The sequence below is a fragment of the Vicugna pacos genome, chromosome 27 (genome assembly GCF_048564905.1).
Source record: "Vicugna pacos chromosome 27, VicPac4, whole genome shotgun sequence".
Classification (NCBI taxonomy): Eukaryota; Metazoa; Chordata; class Mammalia; order Artiodactyla; family Camelidae; genus Vicugna; species Vicugna pacos.
The window spans coordinates 23,093,516-23,115,755 of record NC_133013.1 but is presented as its reverse complement, the minus strand read 5'-3'; the positions used below and the strand labels follow the sequence as shown (position 1 = coordinate 23,115,755).

The window sequence follows — 22,240 nt, the reverse complement described above, 5'->3', positions numbered from 1 at the left end:
GTACTTCATTTGTCAATCGAGCAGCAGACCAGTCCAGAGCTGTGGGTATTTAACCCACAGGATGCTGTGTACTATGCATGAGTGAATTTCAGGAGGGAGCCAAGTGGAACATTCTAGTGAAAGCAGCCAACTTGTGCTAGTCCATCACCACACCACCCCTCCCACTCTGAATACTTTAAGCAGCCATTCTTAGGAGTAAGCTGAGCCAAAATGACCAGAGGCATCTAAATGGGAAACAGGTAGAGAATGCGTTCGTCTCCATCAGTCTGGGAATTCTTTATTAGGGTAAACCCAAGAAATACTGATAATTAGCACAATCCAATAAAACAGAAGCAGCCATTTGAACAAAGTAAAATACATATAAGATTGTAAGTCTGGTTACAAGACTGAAAAAGGACCCAGACAGGAATGTTTGTTGTTGTTAAGCCCTTGTGACCAGGGTACGCTATGCAGAGTCACAGGTTTGCGGTGTTACACAAGGGTCAGGGAGGCCAAGAGTCGCCTTTGGTGTTGGGCCAAAGGGTTCATGAAAATAGTGCCTTAGTGTCTGGAGATTAAAGAAAAGACATGCCAGGAGGACGGAATGGAGGAGGGATGGAGAGGAGATGCCCAAAGGTCAAAAGCTGAGCCAAGCCCCGGTGTGGCAGGATTTTGTGAATCAACTCAGGCTGAATCTGCATCTCATTTCTTACTGGTGCTGAGGCAGAGGGGAGTGACTTGGTGCTTTGGGGAAGGAGTAGCTACTGAAATATAAGATTAATAGCCAGCATCCCAGGTTCCTTAAATGCAGCCAAAATTTATGTGGTCAGGCCTTGTAGCAGTTATCAGCTGGGGTGTGGTCCATTTCCGGACATGCTGCGGCAGTGATCGCACACAGCAGTCAGCTCCCACGTCCAACTCTGTGTCCACACAGGGCTCGAGGGCTGTGTTACACATGATGCTTGATGTACGTCCAGTGAAAAGGAACTACCACCGCTTCACTTCATTAAAAGCTCTCGCCAAGAATAGTAAATCTCAAGAAAATAATTGAACACCCAATGCATTTGTGTCTTAGTACCCAATATATTGTCCATATCTTATTAACAAAAATTATATCTCTCAGTATATATTCCTCAATTGGGAGTCTTTATTCATACTCAGTAATTCATGTAAAGGACAAATCAGTCTTTACCTTCCATATCACTAAGAAATACACCACATTAACTGTTTTTAATGTAAACTTTCCCAGGAAAGTTGTCTTGTGCCAGTTTAGTTTTATAAGAATATCATCTTGTGCTATCATGTTAATATTCTGTTTTATTTCCATTATATTTTTCATAAACCAAGGGAATCAAGGTTTTTCTTTAAAAAGTTAGATGTTTTCTCTTATTAACTCTGTATCATGATATTTACAGTTGAAGAAAAACTGTTTTAACTGAAGTGTAAAATGGTTAACAGTGGCAAATGATACAGTCCATTTAGAGTTTACAAAAAAAATGTATACCAGATAGATATTTAATAAATAAGCACTTGGAAAAAGTCCTTTGAAAGCAGGTCTTCTAGCGACATTACTTGCATCCTTTGCACAGATTTTGTTAAGAAAAGGCCATGTCTAAAAACGTATTCTGTCAAGAAACAAGCAACAAATACATACATAATGGGAGGTATCCTAATACAGGCTGATGAGGCGTCCGTTAAAGCTACTGATGCGAATACCGTTTGTAGAAGCCTTAATCTAAATCTTTTACTCGGCGACAGATTTCTTCTGTGAAGTCTGAACATTTTGCATTGCCTCCCAAATCTTTAGTTAAGCTCTAAGAAAAAGAAAAAGCAAAGATAAAAAGGTACCCACGTGTTAAACCCAAGCAAGCAAGGATGTTTTTATTTAAAGACCTCAGTGTGATACCAGCTGAGCGAGTTACCTGCCTGTTCTTTTATTTAGTTTCTCCTTTCAAAGTGAGACCCACCCCACCACCATCTACCCACCCCAGGAGAACTTGGAGAAGCCAGTTTGATAGTGTACCCAAAGACACTCGGAAAGAGCAAGATGCTCTCGCTACGAAGGGACGCGGGCGGGGGGGAAGGGGGCTTTCTAAAACCTCCCCTCCGTTCATACAACAGACCTTAAGGAAACATTTGATTATGGACATTTAGATGACAGCAAATCTAAACAAGAGGGTTCATAAATCCCTTGCGGAATTTTTAAAGTTTAAAAAACTTAAGATTTTGACCTATTTTGGGAGCTGGGAAACAAATACTAAGGAATTATTTAAATCACTAATACTTTTTTCTTTTTTTTAAATTTTAGTATATTCATATCAATTTTCTTTTTTAATTGAAGTATAATCAGTTTACAATGTTGTATCAATTTCTGGTGTACAGCATAATAGTTCAGTCATACGTACACATACATATATTCCTTTTCATATTCTTTTTCACTATAGGTTACTACAAGATATTGAATATAGTTCCCTGTGCTATACAGTATCAACTTGTTGGTTTATCTATTTTATATATAATAGTATCTGCAAATCTGGAACTCCTGATTTATCCCTTCCCACCCACTTCCCCCTGGGTAACCGTAAGTTTGTTTTCTATGTGAGTCTGTTTCTGTTTTGTAAATAAGTTCATTTTGTGGGTTTTTTTTTTTTAGATTCCACATCTAAGTTATATCATATGGTATTTTTCTTTCTGGCTTACTTCACTTAGAATGACGATCTCTAGGTCCATCCATGTTGCTGCAAATGGCATTTAAATCACTAACTCTTAGACTTCCCTCTTTAGGAAAGAAATTCTCCCATTTAGCCACTCTGTTTTCTACCAGCTTATGCTCTCTTTACTCCCAAACAGAACTCAATATATTTAATTATTTTGTCCCACTGCATCTGACACAATTTTAAGGGCCTACTGTGTAACTTAGGCACCGCTCTGCTGGGCTCTACAGAGTAGCTTCTCAGATACAGCATCAGAATAAAAAAAAATACATAACCATATGCCCTTCAATATGACTATAAGGTTGTTTAAAAAGCAAGCTTAGATTTCTTGTATTTGCCCATAAGAATTTCAAATTATAGGATTTTTTTGGAAGGAGCCAACCTTGAAGACATTACGCTAAGTGAAATAAGCCAGTTACAAAAGGATAAATATTACATGATTCCATTTACATGGGGTACCTAGAGGAGTCAAATTCACAGAGAAGGATAGTAGAATGGTGGTTGCCAGCGGCTGGGAAAATGGGGAATCCTTCTTGAGTGATGGGGACAATTTCAGTTTAGGAAAATGAAAAAGTCTAGGGATGGATGGTGGTGAAGGTTGCACAACAATGTGAAAGTACTGAATACTACTGGACAGGACACTTCCAAATTATTAAAATGGTCGATTTTATATTATGCATTTTACTACAACTTTTTTAAAAAAGGAAGAGACCTCATATTAGGAATCAGCTTGCAGGCCCAGCCTCATGGAGCCATGACCTCCTCTGATCCCCTCTCACTTTCAGAGTAATCCATCACACCCCTTGTGTGGGCCACAGCTGCTCATGGCAACAGTGATGCTTGTCGGGTAAGAGCCAGACTGGGTATGAACCCCAACTTTGCCACTTCGGAGCTGTGAGACCTTGGACAAATTTACTTAATTCCTCTGTGCCTCTTCATCTCTAAAGAGGAATTATAGTATCTATTTCACAGAGTAGTAGAGAAGATTTGCTGACATGATATAAAGAACATAAAACCATGTAAGTATTCGATTGCCATCAGTCATTATTGCGTTTATAAAACTCCTGTATTACACCTGTATAACAGATGCACATAGTGTCAGCTGTAACACACTGTATGACAGACACATCTGTATCCGCCACTAGATTCCAAGCTCCTTGAGGCCCGAGACCTTCCTTTATTCCTCATTATACCCTTCATACCTTATAACATACACAACAGGTATCTGTCGGGAGAAAGAGTAATGGACTTGGCGCAGGTCACACGACTGACAGCAGGACGATGAGGCTGGAACTGGCTCTGACGCCCACAGCACTGCCCTTCCGCCCACACTGCTGTGTCTACATCAGCGCTCCCCAACCCTTTTCTGAATAATGTGGTTCCTCCCTTCAGAAAATGCCCACACGCCCCAAGTTCACTCAGGGAGGCCAAGCTCAGAATGCCTGTTTGACATCCAATCCTTCAGCCCCCTTGAGAAGAACCATCATCTGTTCCTTCATAGATAAAACCCAGGAAGGAGCTGCATTTTACCCCACACAAGTATGGCAAGATTACCGATACCTTCCCATCCTTAATCGTAGCAAAACACGCAGTCTCAATCTTTGCCGCATGATCAAAAAGCCCCATGTGGCGCAGCATCATCACGGCGCTGAGCAGCAGGGCCGTGGGGTTGGCCATGTCCTTGCCAGCGATGTCCGGGGCGGTCCCGTGAACCTGCATGGGTGGAGAGCAGCGCAGTCAGGAGGGAGATGGGAACACAGCCATCTTCCAGGGAAGCTGGGGTCTTAATCAGCTTTCCTCACCAATGGAATATACTTAACTTACTGAATAGCTACTAGACACAGATCGTAGGAAAAAAAGCCTCAGAAAAGTAAAGAGCTAAAGTAAAAAAATTTTCAAGTGCAAAAATATGGACTAAATCTTATCCAGTCAACTTACAGTAAAATACTTAAACTGAGAAAGGGCACATAATTAATAGTAAGGATACAAAAGAAATAAGAGGAAAATGATTGAATAAACCAAGCTTATATTAAAAAAAAAACTCAAAAAAGCATCATTTTCTTTTGACAACTAGAAAACTCAAGAGTCAAAACACATATCTGCAGATAACCCCTCCTGGATTCTCAGGCCATTCTGACTTGAATTCTGCTTCAGGAGTCACGAGGGTCCTTACCGACTCGAAGATCGCAACCCCGTTGGCTCCGATGTTGCCACTTGGTGTCACACCAAGACCTCCAATCAATCCCGCACACAGGTCACTGGGGGCAGAAAAGCATTTTAAAGGACATTTTGAAAAACAAAACACCTCACCTAGCACCAGACGTTCGTCTTTAAATACCATTCTCCACTAAAAGGAACCAGGGCTCCTTGGAGAAGTGGCTGATTCCAGGACTACAGTTAGGAAAATACACGATGAGCCTGAAGCACCAAACGGTGCCAGACAACAAGTAGTGGGCTGTATCAAGAGGACACCGAGACAGCTCAGAGGGACCCCGCTGGCCACCTCAGGACATCAATATAATTGTTACATCAATATAAACAGTGATGGATGTAACCACTGAATAAAATAGAAACCGTGAATCCAAACTGATACAGATAAGTAAGTAAACAAGAGAGAAGGGAAAGCTTTTCCTTACAGTAGAATGCCAACTAATAAATTAGAAGGAATGACAGACTTAGAAAAGCACCATCTGGCCACCACCATGTGTATGTGTGTACAGACAAAGAGAGAGGAAGATGGAAAAAGGAGGAGGGAGAAGCAGGAAGGGAGTGGAAGGGAGAGAAGAGAAAGCAAAAGGGGAATTAAGTGAGTTTAGTAAAATGACAACATCTGATGAACATGGGTGCCGAGGACACAGGAATTCTTTGTACTATTCTTGCAACTTTTCTGTAAGTCTGAAATTATGATAAAAGTTATGAAAAATTTGTAAAAATGACCACCAACCTACCTAGTTATACACAACAAACCAGTGAAATCAATCAACCAACCAGTAAAATGGGAAGAGGGAACTAATGGTCAAGAACCAGAGCCAGGTGGGCAAACAGATGAAGGAATAATCCACCCAACACGCAACCATTGGTATCATCATCTGCATTGTTAGAATTCAACTCATACCTTGTAACAAATGCTATATTTTATAACATTTGATTAAAATTCTTAAGCCACAATTTATTTTAGGACATTTATAAATAACGGGTGCAGCCAGACTGACCTGAGGATGTCTCCATACAAATTTGGCATCACGAGAACATCAAACTGGGATGGATCTTGGACCATCTACAAAAAAAGGCATTTGTGCATTTAGCAATCCAAACCTGTGCCCCACATGTACACACTATACACCACAAAAAGGAGCAGGTAGGTGTGAATATATACTTACATTCAAACATACTGTATCAAGGTACATCTCATTAAATTTAATATCTTTACAGTTTTCTGCAACTTCCCTGCATTTTTGCAGAAAAAGCCCATCTGACATTCGCCTGTATTTAATCAAATAAAAATTATTGAAAGCAAAGACTTGCAGAAAGAAAGGGATCAAATCAGAGAAGTAAAGTTCAAGAAATGTAAGTTCCAGAAGCCAAGACGTCTGATTTCAATTACAGTAAAATTATTTTTTTGGCAGTTAGTAAAATGCAAATTGAAAATGTTTTAGGATACTCTGGATGCACAAAAGGGTAAAAAAACATAAATAGTTTGATTATAATAAAGACTATATTTTTATAGTGTTATCCAGCAAGAATTAAGAAATATCTCTTAATAAGAAAATGTTAAAATCGCCTTAGAAGGTTAACTTATTCAGTTATTTAAGTGGTTTTACTGTTTCACATGCTCAACATTTCTCCCAGGTTGAGAAACCTGCTTCTTTATACATTGAGTTGGCCTTTAATAGATGAAGGAAGAGGAGAATTTAAATCCAGAGTCTCCTGCTTCCTTCTCTCATAATTCTCAGTCCCTCTTCAGGCTTCTGGGACCTGAATTCCTGTTCCCTCCAAATTTGCTCCTCACTCACCCAGTAAAGCACATTAACTAGGAGAAATGCCTGACCTTCTGACTGGCCACAAGGCCATTTTTCAGACCTACCAGGAAACAGTCATTAAGCTGGAGAGAGGAAAGGAAAGCCCCGTCGTTGCGGGCCCCCTACGAAGCCGGACGGCGCGCGCCCCACAGGGACTCACATGATGTTGGCCTTGTGCACGGCCGTGACGTTGCTCCGGTGATTGTTCCGCGCGTACTCAAAGGCAAACTCCGCGATGCGCTTGCTGGCCGCCTCGGTGATGAGCTTGATACTCTGCACAACTCCATCCACGATCTGAAAGAGAGGAGTGCTGCCTCGCTGCAAGGGTGTGGCAGCAGCCCGGTCCTACACTACTGGCGGTGTGTAGGCAAATACCAGGCTAGCATGCATCTGGTATGTCAGTGGGGTTAACAGCGTTCCCCTGGGCCCTGTGAGCTAGGGATTATAAGTCCCACTGCACTGACGAGGAAAAGCAGGTGCGGAGATGGTCACCCGCCCAAGAGCACACCTGTGAAGCTGAGGATTCAAACTTCAAACAGAGGGCATGTTCCCAAGCCGGGTCCTGAACCACCACACCCCTCCCCCTGGGGCCTCTCCATGAGCACTGGCAGCCAGAGCCTGGGACCAGACCAACACCCACAAGTCCTCAGAGTCCTATCTTTGGGACACATTTTCAACTGGGAATTTGAAGAACTGTCCAAAGTGCACAGAAAGCAACCCAACTAAGAATGAAAAAAAATCTCCAAAATGAACATACCACATGCTCAATTCCACTGTATTCTCCTTCTGTGTTCTCTCGAATGGTGACAATATTTACATCCGTATAAGGGGTTTTATAGCCTTCAATTGAGACACACGGTCGCACATTTGCGTAAAGGTCAAATGTTTTACGCAGCAATAAATTCATAGAGGGGTGACCAGCTGCTATTGGGGTCTTTAAAGGGCCTGTAATAAAGAAGGACACCCAGATGACAACAGGATACATTCTGGCCTTTTTTTTTTCTTTATAAACACAAGTAGATAAGGTTTACAGCTGTGCTGAATTTGAATCTGGCACATGCTAGTATTTGTACGAATTAAAATCATAAAAATGTAAAAACTATGCGGAAGATAAATCTAGGTAAAGATAAATATATACACTTTCATTTGACACTGGCCAGTAATACTTTAATTTTTTTTACTGGAGAAAATATGTCCCAAGATGTAAAACAAAGTATCCTACTATAAGTAAGCTGCTTCATAAAAGGGTGGCTTTTACTTCAACAGTCAGGCCTCATTAAGCTTAAATGCATAAACCTTCAAAACAGACAACACCTGTAGCAGAAATCAATCAGAACCACCATGCCCCACTTCAGTGCTACCTTTCAAGCCCATCTTGTTCTTATCCATGGACTCTTTGGCTTCTGGAGGGATCATCCACTTTCCTCCTGGTCCTTGAATGGCAGTGACATTCCGCTCCTCCCACTGAATAGGTGCCTAGATGCCACACCACAGAGCACAGTGAACTGGAAAGACTTACACGTGACTGACATTCACACCACAGTTATAAACAAACTTCTTCAACTTTGGATGCAACTGGTGAAAGCATACACAGCACAGGTCCAGAAGGCTCCTGGCACGCAAGAAGGAATGTCATTCTCTAGCATGCCCAGAGGGATTCTCCACGCTACCCTGGTCCAGCCAACACTCCTAGCTGCCACCTGCCCACTTCTTTTCTTCATGACTCTTCATGTTGCTACAATTAGACTATCATAAGGAGCAGAGAAATATTTACAGAGGCGTTACATAGTACTGATACATGGATGAACTTTGAAAACATTTTGCTAAGTGAAAAGAGCCAATGATAAAAGACCACATCACTATTAGATTCTACTTATATGGAATGTCCAGAATAGGCAAATCTACAGAGACAAAAGGGTTAGTGGGTAGGATGAGAGAGATAAGGGCGATGGGGAATGACTGCTAATGAGTACAGGGTTTCTCTTTGGGTGGTGAAAATGTTCTAAAATTAGGCTGTAGTGACAGTTGCACAATCCTGGGAATGTACTACAAACCACTGAATTGAAATGTATACTTTACATGGGTGAGTTGTACAGTATATGAATTAAATCTCAATAAAGCTGTTAAGAAAAAAGACATACATAACTTATGAAGACAACAGTTTTAAGGTATAAACCAGTGTCATCTTTTCTTTCCACCTCCACCCTACAATGTGTACACACACGCCTGACAGCTGACTGGGCTCGCACTCAGAACAGGGACACAGAGCAAGACTTGGTCCTTGTTCACAAGGAGCCAACATCTGGGTGGGTGATCATATTTCAGTGCACAGGGCAATGCTACTGTCTAAGCATCATTTCCTCTGTAGGAGTTTTAATTAGAAACTCATATAGAAAAGCAATGTATGTTTCATTTAAGTAAATTAAATTCCTCGACTTACAGCTGCTGGTATCATAACCACAACTGATTTAATCTTATGCATTACTTCACCCAACAGCTAAAAATAGCAACAATAGAGCATCATGTCAAGCAAAATCCAAGTTTCCTAAATTCTCAAAACAAAAGTATTTTAAAATATCTACCTTCACTGAAGGCTGGGCTGTTTGGATAATAACACCCCATATTTGATATTACTACACCAGAAAAAAAAAAAAGAGAGAATCTTTCAAAGTCTCCTATATCGTTTCTTGAAATGTCAATTCTATGCTCTTTTTTTGGCAGGAAGGCAGAATGAGGTAGACAGGTGAATTGCAAGGGCTTAAAGACCTTAAAACCAAGCAAAGTTCAAACGTCGCCGAAGATCACAGCACTGTTTGGATGACTTTATATCATAACTGATGCCAACGCGGTAGCCTAAAAATAGGTCAGACAACGACAGCAGCAAACAGCGCTGTGAACGTCAGGATCTGTGAAGATTAACACCAGACCTTACCAACTCCATGCAAATGTGAACAATGCATCCTAAGAGCTCACAGACTCCAGCTGGCAAAGAAAACTTTCTACAATGACCACAAGTATTATTTAAGCCCACTTACTTTGGCAGCATCAAAAATCTTCATAACTGCAGCTGAAATTTCTGGGCCAATACCATCTCCTGGAATTAAAGTTACTGTCTTAACCTGAATACAAGAAACCATCAAAGAAGACAGTAAGTATTGATTTTTGAAGGTTAAAAAAAAACCATCATAGACAAAGAAATCCAGTTTATGGGGGGTCTCAAGAAGGCCCCAATTCCTTTAAGAAAACAGACCTACCTCCCAAGGGCTCATCAAAGTGGATGCAAGAAGCAAGAAACTCCATAACTCTACTCTTTACCTGATCTCAGAGGTTTTAAAAAGAACTTAAGTGATGCTCTTTAGATAAAACAAAAATAAACTAAGCTACCAAGTACACTTCTGAATTAGTATTTCTTTTCAGATAAACCACAAAGAGACCAACTGATTCAAGTCTGTAAAACCGAAGAGAGCAAAAACCTTCAATAATGTTTTCTTACTAAAATTTAGAGGGTTTCTCGTGAAGGCAAGTGCTTCCTCTCCACCGGCGTCCTGGAGAGTTCGGTTTCTCATGCAACTTGTTCAGTCTTACAAAACACTTTCAGGCACTTTCCAGAGCACACTGAGGTCGATCTGACACTCAGAGAAAATCAGACTTCATATCAAGGGAGTCTCCATTTTCCTGAGTTCCTCTTAAAACTAGCTGACTAATGGCAAAAGCGATTTAAATAAGCTTAGTAAAGTTTATTTGGAACCAACAAAAATAGTATTATGTGATCATACCTGCAAAGTCTGAGTCACAGTCAGAATGACAGTACTTACAATGTAACATCAATGATTTATTTCAAATGTTCAAACAAAATTAAGCCAGCATTTCAAACAGAAATGAAATGTATAAAGGGAAATGATGAGAAGATTTAAGTGAAGACTTCCGTTTGGAAACTACACATGTAATCATTTGGGGACTCTCCCCTACCTAGAAGTTGGGCCCAGACGATGGTCCCTGCACATTTTTAAAAACTGATTCAAGTTTCCCTGGTCCTTCGCCTTTCAGCAGTACTCCCTAAGCAGGTGGACTAATTATTTCTCAATTTTTCTGTATGACTGAAGAAATCTTTTTTTTTTTTTAATGGAGGTACTGGAGATTGAACCCAGGACTTCGTGCATGCTAAGCATGCACTCCACCACTGAGCTATATCCACCCCTCTGAAGAAATATTTTTTATTTGTTTGTTTTAGTGGGAGGAGGCAGTTAGGTTTACTTATTTATTTATTCTTAGAGGAGGTACTGGGGATTGAACCCAGGACCTCATGCATGCTAAGCATGCACTCTACTACTTGAGCTATACCCTCCCCCCAAAGAAATCTTTTTTAAAATTAGTTTCTCTCCTTATTTCTTTCAAGTATAACCCCCTCACCACCAGGCTAATATATATATATATTTTTTTTTTCTAATGGATAGCCTGAAAATTAAATAATAGCAGAGAGCAACGATCATCTTGTTAGCTTTCAGAATGTGTTTGAAATGCTAGCTTAATTGTCTTTGAATTTGAAATGCAAGCCTCATTCTGCATCTTCTGCAGCAAAAGCAGAGCCAGAAGAACCTCTTTGGGCTTATTCTTCCTGTCCTCCCAAAATGTAACAACAAATGTCAATCAAGCCACCAGGAAAATCTACTTTACTTTCACAATATAGAAAGTCAATGAAAAAAGATGTACTATAGTCTTATAAATCCCTCATAGAATAAGATGTTACATGGGAGTATAGGAATTTTGAAATCCAAATCAGATTCTGTAAGAAGAGGGTAAAATAAAAACATATACGAAGTCACTGACCCACAGTCTTAGAATGCTCTAACAGTGTGGTATCAGCTTTTAAAGCACAGAACTCTAATGCTGGGAACTCTAAAAGCAGCAGATTTAATGAGAAACACATGATCCGTTAACGCGCTAGCCTACAGACTACGTAAAGAAGGTACAGATAAGCCTACAAGGCTTATAGATGTTTGAGGCGTTCCTAATCGATGATCAATCTACTGTTTTCAGGGAAGCTCACAAAATAAAAATGCAAAGCAGGTTTTGAAGCTTCTCAACAATTTTCTCTCAACTTGTACTACTTTTGAAAAAACTGTCTTAACCAAATGAGATTGTGAAATAAAGTAACAGGCTCCAGGGTAGTTTCTATCTATTTTTAACAAGCCTCCTTCAAGATATTAATGTGACTGGCTTACTTAGCCAGCTATAACGCAGTTCTTTTAAATGTGCAAGTGATCTGGTAGATTTATGCATGTTCACCAATAATTTGAATATGGCCAATTCTCCCTAATTTTAAATAAGTCTTGATTCAATGCTATATAATTAATGTGTCAGAGCATCTTTCTTGAGAAACTTCTAAAAGGAAAAATTAAAAGACGTAATTATACTCACACCACCAGCAAAACCTCTGGTCACCTGGTTTTGGTTGTGGAATGCCCCCAGCAGCCGAGAGACCTACATTTAACATCAACAAAGAAATGTTATGCACGGAATTAAGCCACATGTAGTCAAAAGGTAGAGCTGAATCCATTTCTGACGAATGATAACGCTGCAAGCTTGCACAGATGTATTCAGGAACTTCCCAGGAATATTTTTCTTGTGTATTATCTCCATGTAGCAAGCTCTCTCAGATTTGAAAACCAAAATATTCAGTTTACCTTTGCTCTGAGAATTGAAGTACTATATATGTACTTTCAAAGTCAGTCAAGGTAGAATAAAACTCTACTTTTTTAGTTCAAACACCAGATTTTTCTGAGATGATCTGGAAGGTTTTATGTCAACATTCTTGACCACTGGGTCAATTTGGAAGTAACATACAGTCTAAGAAAACTATCACTAATTTTTTTTAAACTATTACTGATTTTAAGAGCTGGCAGGGTCCTTATAAATCCCAGAGCCCAACTCACTCATTATACAGTGGAGACAGTGGGTCCAAAGAGTAGGGACTTGCCTAAGGTCCAGGGTGACCACACAGAGACCAGAATCCAGGTCTCCTGACTCCTAGTCCAGTGTTCATACAATTACGCAGTATGGTCATTCTTCCCCCGTGGATATTAAGAAAATACACTTTATAATAAAAATCTAACGAAATTTATTTAATACCATTTTGACACCTGTGTCATACAAAATGAAGATTTTAAATACATTATCTATTTCTTCCAATAATAGAGGTAACATGGTCATGATTATTAATTGCTGGGACAGGGAAGAAACGTGACCTACTAATCCCACTACCCCAAGATGTTACCACTGGTAATGTTTTCTTCCCATTTAACACTACCACACACCAGAAATACAAATTTTAAAAGGTTATTTTGAACTTTAATAATTCAGTCCTTGAAAACTGGTACAAAATCATATTACATTATATATAACAAACAGAACATACCAAAGAAATTGGGTACATAGACCAAAGGAATTAAAATTCATCAAAAGTTTTAAAGGTAACTTTTTTCCATGCTAGATACATGAGCAAAGATATACTTGTTATACCCTGTCTTAGTCCTCCTTTTGGGGGACAGTTCTTTCAAGTCCAGAACCATTACTGTAATACTGGCATCTACTAAAGAGACATCAACCAACAGCCAAGTAGGTATGAATGAAAAGTATCCTTTAACTTGGCATTTAGTCATCTCTCCAAACTGAAAATAAAAGGGCAACACCCAAAAAAATACGCTATGCCAAAAGCACTGGTGAAAAACTTAATCCTAGAATACGATTTATCCACCAGCAAATGGACTATAGGAAGGGAGACCATTTAAGACCACTTAAAGGCTAAGTTATACCCCCCAAAAAAGGGAGAAAAAACATTCACTCAAAACAGGCCCATATCTTTATGACAAAAGACCCAACCAAAATAACTGATTTAAGAAGTAAATCCACAAGGCAAAGATTTTCATGTTTTGTTCATTGTTCTATCTCCAGTACCTAGAACAGTGCCTGGCTCATAGTAGGTGCTCAGAATATTTTTGGAAAAACTGAGGGCAGCCTCAATCATCTCTCTATCAGAGTTCCCACTCCAGCAAATAGCTTTAATCCTTGCAATGATTTTCTCTAACAATCAGTTTTTCCATGTTTGACATCTCTCCTTTGTGATTTTAGAATAAGGTAGTACTGCATCTCAATTACCGGAATGACCCAGAACTTTAAGATTTTTTAAAGCACAGACTGTATTCCCCTTTATAATGTACTTGTACATATACTGCATCATTTTATTTTTATAAAACCTTATTTCAGATAAGGAGATTAAGGCCAGGCTCAGATAGTACGGACTGAACTTCTGACTTCAGATCCTCGGCTGTCTTTATCCATAGTGCCTCATTTCCTTTTTTACCTTCAGACTCCAACTTAAAAACATGTAACTACAGTGGTGAATGCATGGCAGGCCCTCATTCAATAAAAGCTTGCTGATGGGAAATTGCCTTATTATAAATATAGTATTTTACAGCCAGAAAGGTCTTTAGAAACCCACTATTTTCTCTAAATAAAGAAATTTTTTTAGGAATAAAAAATTACGCGCAGATTTTTTTTTTTCAAATAAACCCTTAAATGGAAACCAACAGAGGACGTGCTGTGACTGAAACCCACAGCCAGCCCAGCATTCCCATCATCCTGGGGCCTCAGCCTCAGAACATTCTGCTCCAGTCCCTAAAAGGAGAAACTAGCCCAGAAGTCAAATGACTGTCAAAGGTCACACAGGGAGTCCATGTCAGAGGAGAACCTCACCCTCTGAATCTACAACCCAACACCTTCTGAATCCCTACTCGGTGTTTTTTTTTTTTCTTGTAGACCAAATTAAAGGCAAAGAAAATTTACTGGCACATTTGCGAGCTGTTTAATCTCTCATTCTGAAATCTTAATGTACCTACCAAAGATGATTAGGTGTTAAGTGTAAGTTCAGTGATTAAAGTATTGACTTTTGTTTAGACAATGACACAGACGTTGCTTTACCTTCAGGGGCAAATGTGAAATAAGTTACCATCACACACAAATCCAGGTTTAAAGAAGGTAACAAAGCAGAACCCACTTACTGAATAAAACCCAGCTACTGATGCCCAATTGTCTACTTGAAAAATGCAAGTTAAGTATACTGACAGCTAGGAAAGCTTCAGATTTTTGAGTTCCCTCTGCATGCATTAGATGCTTTCACATTACGTTATTCAATCCTCAAACAACTCTGTGAAGTAAGTATAGTTTACAGATGGGTTTATTAAGGCTCAGCGATGTTAAGTAATTTGCTCAGGGTCACACAACCCATTAGAGGTACAGCCAGGATTTAAACCTAAGACTCCTAAATGCCAGTGTAGACCTCTTTCCACTAAATAACAGTACATGTGGACCTTGCTTTAAACTGAAAACAAAGGAGAAATACAGCATCAAGTTTAATAGAAAAAAATCAAATCGCTTATAGTAGGTTACTAGGGGATCATTCTTTAAGAGCAACAGGAGAGCTGAGGGCCTACTTTCCCCTCCGCCTATAATTTGTTGTTTGACCTTGACCACAGAGCAGATAGAATGGGACCTGCAACTGAGAACATCCAGACACCTAGGTTCCTCTTCAGTTTTGGTACCGACTTCCTGTGTGACCTTGAGCAATTACGTTTTCAGGCACTGTTAGTTCCACTGAGGAACCAAGGAATTGCAGAGATGGTCTGAAACCCTTTCCAATTTTGGCATCTGAGCTGTCAAGGAAAGCTAAAGCCCCCAGATCGCAGGATCCTCACCAATAAAAGGTCAAAGGAAGGCGCTGCTGGTCTACCTCTCCGAGGGTTCAAATGGCAACTCCAAGGTGCAAGGAGCCCAGTGTCTTCTGAAGGGGTGACAGCTACAAGAGCAGACTGGGAAGAGCTCCAAGGCGGAAAAAAATCTGGCAGGAAAACGACCTCGGGATTCCCTCACCTGGGTAAACCTCGCAAGCCCAACGCACGTGCCCGAGGCCGGGAGGCTTCCCATCCAGGGCCCAAGCAGACCCGAGAGGAGGCGCGGGCCGTGCAGGGGGTACTCTCCGCGCCATCAGCAGGCTGCAGCACCGCAGCCTAGGAAGCGGCCGGGATGGCAGAGCCCGGGCGGCGGCTCCGTGACATTCCCCAGCTCCGCGAGAGGCCTGGGGTCCGCGGGCGGCAGCACCGAGGTCTCACCGGGAGCAGGACCGGCGCCTGGCGCCTTGACCTTGATGCTATCCCCGCCTCAGGCACGACCTTCCGGGAGCAGGGCTGCCTACACGCAGCACGCGGGCCACGGAGCGAGGCGCACCGGCGGCCAGGACTGGCTCGCTTACTGTCGCAGGCCGGCCGCGCGCCGTCGCCTCCCCATCCGGGCCCGCGCGCCTGCCCCCGCTCAGCACGCGCGGCCCGCCCGCCACACGTAGGCCTGCGGGGCGCCCACCTTGGAGATCCACGCCGGTCCAGCCATCGCGTCCCCTCCTCTCACCGCGGCGACAGCGACGGCACTAGTGCGCAGCCGCGCGACCCGTGCCCAGAGCCCGCTCCCTCCTGGCCCCGCCCCTCGGAGACCCCGCCCCGCGGGCCCGCCTAGAGGATTCTCCCACCTCGCTCCTCCACCGCGCCCTGGACATCCACTGGCTCCGCTGGCCAATCGCCTGGCTCGTCTCGCGGCGGTGGGCGGAGCCCAGGGCAGAGCCGCGACCCGGAAGCCGCGGACCGGGATCTCCGGTAAGGGTCTTTCTTCTCCTCCTCCTTCGTTCATTCATAGAGTCACTGTTCTGGTGGGATGTTTGTCCTGCGCCTACTAGATGTCAATTATTCGTCTGACTTGGGGAACAGAGCTTCTCTCGCGGAGTTTACAGTCTCAGGGAGGGAGATTGGTCATTTACTCGTCCCACAAAGATTTATTTTTTTGAACAGCCTTTTTTATTGAGGTATAACTCATACCATAAAATTAACTCACTAATTTCGATGGTTTAGTTGTACCATCATCACCACAATCCCAGGTCCCAGAGACTACCGATCTGCTTTCCGTCTTTATAGCTCTACAAATATTTTTGAGTGCCAGCTAGGTGCCAGGCACAGTTCTAAGTGCTGGAGCTTACACTCCAGTAGGATAGAAAGGCACCAGTCAAGTATCACACAAACATGTCATTTAAAACTGTGAGAAGTGCCAAGACGCGAAAGTGCAAGGAGCTATAAGAAGGCAAAATCAGGGGACCTGACTCAAATCTAACAGAGAGGCCAGAGAAGGCCTCCCTGAGGAAATAACACCCATTCTCACCTTCCTCCTCATCCTCTCCTCGGCAGGACTGTCCTGAAGCTCTACTGATCACGAGTCCCCTAGCTGAGTTCCAGGGCGATTTAGACCAAGTCTCCCCCACCCCAGCCTGGAAAAGTCTCTATCCCGAGAGGAGCTACCCCTCCACCCAGAGAGGTGGTGAATTAAGGGCAGAAGTGATGGCTAAGGCTTTCATGAGGTAACATAATTAAGTGCAGCTGAGTCTGTGGCCTTGTCAGGATAGAGGGATCTCATCAATCCCTTCCCCTTGGCCTTTCCTCTCAACAGGCTCTGGCATTCCCACCCGGAAATGTTCTCCACAGTCCCCCTCCACCCCCTCCCCACTACTGCCCCTTTCCTCCCTCAGGCTTAGCCATTTATTTCATGCCCAGACATTTGCCTCACCAGCCAACCTGTCCCTTCTAGTCCTTTCTCTACACAGTCCTCTCTGTCACTCACAGCTCTGACCAGGGCCCATCTGGGCTCTAAAACCTCCTGGCTCTCTCTTGCATTCATCTCTCACGACTATCTTTTTTCAGCCATTATTTCCTACCTCTCCTTCCAGCCCCAAAGTCCTGGAGCACCAGCCGAATAGGGCTCCTGGCCAGCCCCCAAATGCTCCCCACATTCTACCCACCCCACACTCATGCCTGAGTGCCCTCTTGCTCCACTTCCACCTGTTGAAATTCCAGCCACTTGTCAAGACTCAGCTCAGATGTTTGTTCCTTTGGGAAGCCCCCCAAGACTAATCCTCATGTCCCTTCTCCCTACTCAGAGCCCCCTAGCACCTGGTTCTCACCTCTTCCAGGAACCTTATCATATTTTCTTCTGCTGTGAACCACTGAGATCTCCCTCAAGCCCAGAGACAATCTATTATGTCTTTGTTTCTGGAACATGGACTCATACAACAAGAGTACTTGCTGCTCAGTGATTGCAAAACAAAGGCTACATGGCTTTTTCTAGAGTCCATTTAATCTTCACAAATAACTCCATGAGGAAACTGAGGTACAGCTAGTAAGCAATGATGCCAGCGTTACACTAGGATGCCCCCTAATTACCAGGGCAGTTCTCCCAACTGCTAAGCTTCCCCTGGGGACGGGGTCAGTCAACTCAAGAAAGGCTTTGCAAGAGGAGTCCCTCTCAGATCCACTGTGCAGATGCACTGTGAGGACAAAGAAATAAGCCCCAGCCCTGCCCTCCAAGTCTAGTGAGGGAGAAACAAAAGAAAATCAGCCAGTGACAGGTGCTCTAGTTTGGGGTGGGGGTGGTTGGAGGGTGCTGATTAGGGAAGATTCCACTACGGAGATGGCATTTGAATCAGTTCTTGAAGAGGTAAAAGAGGGCCATGAGAAGGGACCAGGGCCAGCAAAGACTTTGAGGCAGGAAAGTGTGGAATCCTCAGAAGCTGAAGTTCTTGGGACTGAAAGGATCTCAGAGGTTTCCCAGTCCAACTCCCTCAACAAGGTGCTCCCTGACTCTGGAGCAGCTGGAGGGATGTCAAGGAGAGAGAAAGCTACCTTACCCTCAGCTGGGACCTTTTCCCTGAGTCCATTCACAGGCTCCAGAATCCCCAGGCTTCAGAGTTCCTCCAACATCAGGTCACCCTCTTCTGGAAAGCCTGTTTGTCCTGCCCCTTGCAATTCGTAGTGTCCAGAGATCCCATCAGTGAGGGATGTTTGGACCAGATGGTGGGAAGACTTTGCCACTCAGGAGAAGGACCTAGAAGGTAAGCCCTTATTGGTGACTCCAACACTATCCAATCCAGGTGTGCTTCAGTCTAAGAAAAAATTTTAATCAAGATGGCAATTTTTAAATTAATGAATCAGCAAAATAGGAATATAATTATTCAGAAACCAAAGGCATTAAAAATTTTTTTATGAAAGAAATACAAATTGATTTCAACAGAGGTTCCTTAGTTTATTCCCCTAAATATTAAGACTTTAGTAAATAAATGGGCAAAGGACCTGAACCATCATTTCACAAAGAAACACAAATACAGAAACTTGTAGAATGTCTAACCTTAACCATTATCAAGTACATGCAAAATTTTTTTAATCATAAGCTTTTACCCCTTTTATTAGAAAGTCTAAATAAAGTGCTAATATCCTATACTATCTAACTTATGGTGAAACTGCCATAGCTTTGACAGACCTTATAAACTGTGACAGTCTTTTTGGAAAACAGTTTGGCAGTGTTTCTCACAAGCTATTAAATGTTCTTGCTCTTTCACCTAGTAAATCCATTCCTGAGAATCAAATCCCTTGAGAAATCTCCTAAGAAAAATCCACAAAGAAAAAGCCATCCACACAAAGATATTTACTATAGGATTAGCTATAATTTAAAAAAACAGAAACATAGATAATTAAGAGGAAGTGGTTATGTAATTTAGGGTAAATGAATTGAATGGAACACCATAGAATCCTCAAAAGCGATCATGATGAAGACTCTTTAGTATCTTGGTGTTTATGGTTTAATGTTCATGAAACAAATATATCAAAATTTAAAATGTTTTCTATTCTCTGCTATAACTTCTTTCTATATGTGAGCAAAGACTAGCAGGGGAACTACCTCTTCTCATAGTCTTCCTTCACTCAATAAAATCCAGCTCCCATCTCCCAGTTGCTCAGATCACAAGACTTGAAGGTCAGCTTGGTTTTCAAGATAGATAGAGAATTGGAGACTTCTTCCCACCTCCACTGCTTCCACCCTGGTCCAAGCCAGAGGCATCTCTCTGCCTGAATTAATGCAATGACTCTAAACTGGTCTCCCTGCTTCCACCCTTGCCTTCTTACAGTCCACCTCCTCCCTTAGGGATTCTGTTAAAACATAAGACAAATACACCTTCCTTTGCTCAAAATAGCGGTGACATCCCATCTCTCTCCAAGTAAAAGCCAACGTTCTGACACTGGCCCATGAGGCCCTACATCATCTGGTCTTGCTACCCCCTCTCTTTTGCCATCTCTTATCATTGTCCCCTTCATCACTCTCTTCTAGGTACACTTGCCTCCTTGCTGTTCTTTGATCAGACCACACCTGCTCCACCTCAGAGCCTTTGCACTTGCTGTTCCCAATGCTTGGAATGCTCTCCTACATGGCTTTCTCCCTCAGCCACTCCTCTTCCCCCCACCACTCCAGTCCCTGGCAACCACCAATCTACTTTATGTCTCTATGCTTTTGCCTACACTGGGCATTTCATATAAATGGGATTATACAATTTGTGCTCTTTTTGTGACTGGCTTCTTTCACTTCCAAATCAAATGTTTTCAAGATTTATCCATGTGTTTTGGAAAAAGCTCAGTTCTCCTCCTGTGTCTCTCCTTAACTCTCACACTACTACACACTCACAGTACTTCTGACACTTTGGGTCACCAAATTCTCTGTGACACCATCTAGGGGTCCTACAATTTAACTCAGTTCTGATACTATATACGTGGAGATAGCATCAGATCCCACAGGTTAAGGGCTCAGTCCCACAAGACTGCTCCCACCCAACTTGAGACACCAGTCACAAGTCCAGGTGGTCACCTTTGCTTCTGACCCGTGGGCTTTAAATCTCAGGTTCCCACCACCTCCTCTTCAGTTTTAACTAGTTTGCTAGAGCACCTTCTCAGAACTCCGGGAAACACTTCCGTACATTTACCACTTTATTAAAGGATACAGGTCCCGAGCACAGGAGATTCTGTCCCTGTGGATTTGGGGTGCTTCATCTTCCTGGTACATGGATGTGGTCACCGACCTGGAAACTGCAAACCCCACACTTTCGGAATTTATATGGAGGCTTCATCACATAGGCATGCTGGATCATAAACTCCATTTCCAGCCCTTCTCTCTTCCCAAGAGAATGGGGAGCAAGACTGAAAATTCCAAGCTCTAATTAATCATGCCACCAAAATACAAAGTTCATCTGAGTAGATTTGAAGATCTAGCTGGCTTTTGACAACGATTCATGAATTGGGCAGCATCCCACCTGGGAAGCAGAAAGGAGTACCTTGCTGACCACTCTATCAGGTCGGGCCCAGAGATGGGGTCCCATCCCCTACCTCAGAGGAGCCCCACCCTCTGAGGGCCCAGGCAGGTACACAAAATCACCCCAAGAGGAGGCACACACTATACTGTGAGCCTCTCGGCCCCTGCTGGTCTGTCCATCCTGCGCGGAGACACTTGCAATGTTTACTGATCAAACAGATGAACTGCCACTGACTGTACTTCCCACCCTTCAGTGGCACTGGGAGGGCAGTCTGGGCCTTCAGAGCCACTGCCCCATTCCAGGCCTCTCCAGACTTCCACACTGAAAACCAGACTCATCACTCTCGCCCCTAAACTGCCCTCTCTGCTGTTCCCCATCTCAGCCAAGGGCCCCATCACCTGCCCAGTTGGCTGCCAAAACCTAAACTATGATGTCACCCTCAAAACTCCTTCATCACTCATTCAAAAAAGGTCTTCTGTGCATCTGCTATATTCCAGGCCCACGGCTAGGCACAGGGGAGGAAGCAGTGACACAGGGGAGGGGAGGTCCCTGCCCTCTAGGACTTTAGAGTGGTTCTCAACACGGTCAGATAGGAACCGCCCCCCCCCACTTTAATAAATATTTTGAATAACCTCTTAGTATTTGACAGGAAATAATACTCCTCCTCCAAAAAAGATAGGCACAGGCTACATATTCATTCATCTACCGAATATTCGTGAAGAATCTACAATATGTAAAATGCTGGAGATATAGGAAAGTTTAAGACAAGCCATTCAGTGCCAGGACAGAGGCCAGGCCAAATAAGGGGCTGTGAGACATATACACGTGTGTATGAGATGAGGAGACCAGAGTAGAAGCTCCCAGGATATAAACAGCTGCTATGTCAGGAGACAGGCCTAAGATAAGTGCTCTCTAAGCAAAGATAAGACTTCAGGGAGGAATGAGGTTTGAATTGCCCGTAAGATAAGACTCAGATAAGCCAGGAAAGGTAGCAGGTCATACCAGAAGGTGGCCTGAAGCTGAAAAACAATTAGAGGTAGGTTAGCAAAAGATTTGAGGGTGGGACTGGTGAGGGGGCCCGTGGAGCTGCTAGAGGGAAAATTTACTGTAGGAGATGTTCTCGCCCAGGCCTTGGGCCCAGAGCACTACATCTCTACCATCAAGCTTTACTTAGATTCTAAATCCTAGACTAACAACTTGCAGATCAATGACATTTCAGCACAAAGAATAGCAGCTAGTGAGGAGGAAGGACCTTGGAAAGAAGGAAAGAAATCAATGTTTTATTATATTTCCTCAGACCCTTTACCTCC

At 42.7% G+C, this 22,240-nt stretch overlaps 1 protein-coding gene across 3 annotated transcripts; it reads right to left on the bottom strand.

The window, feature by feature from the left end:
- Positions 1-257: 257 nt before the first annotated feature.
- IDH3A (isocitrate dehydrogenase (NAD(+)) 3 catalytic subunit alpha) lies at positions 258-16,246 on the bottom strand. 3 transcript variants are annotated; one of them, XM_031691754.2, is made up of 11 exons: positions 16,124-16,246; positions 12,131-12,193; positions 9,748-9,831; positions 8,074-8,188; positions 7,470-7,657; positions 6,873-7,006; positions 6,074-6,176; positions 5,906-5,970; positions 4,867-4,951; positions 4,254-4,406; positions 258-1,793 (listed from the first exon to the last, which is right to left on the bottom strand). In XM_031691754.2, the coding sequence occupies exons 1-11, from the start codon at positions 16,148-16,150 to the stop codon at positions 1,710-1,712; spliced, it is 1,101 nt and encodes a 366-aa protein (XP_031547614.2). In that variant the 5' UTR covers positions 16,151-16,246; the 3' UTR covers positions 258-1,709. The 3 variants fall into 3 exon arrangements, with proteins under 3 accessions (XP_031547614.2, XP_072807019.1, XP_072807018.1); XM_072950918.1 differs by having other exon boundaries at positions 9,748-9,806; positions 16,124-16,183; XM_072950917.1 differs by lacking the exon at positions 9,748-9,831.
- Between the last annotated feature and the right edge of the window lie 5,994 nt (positions 16,247-22,240).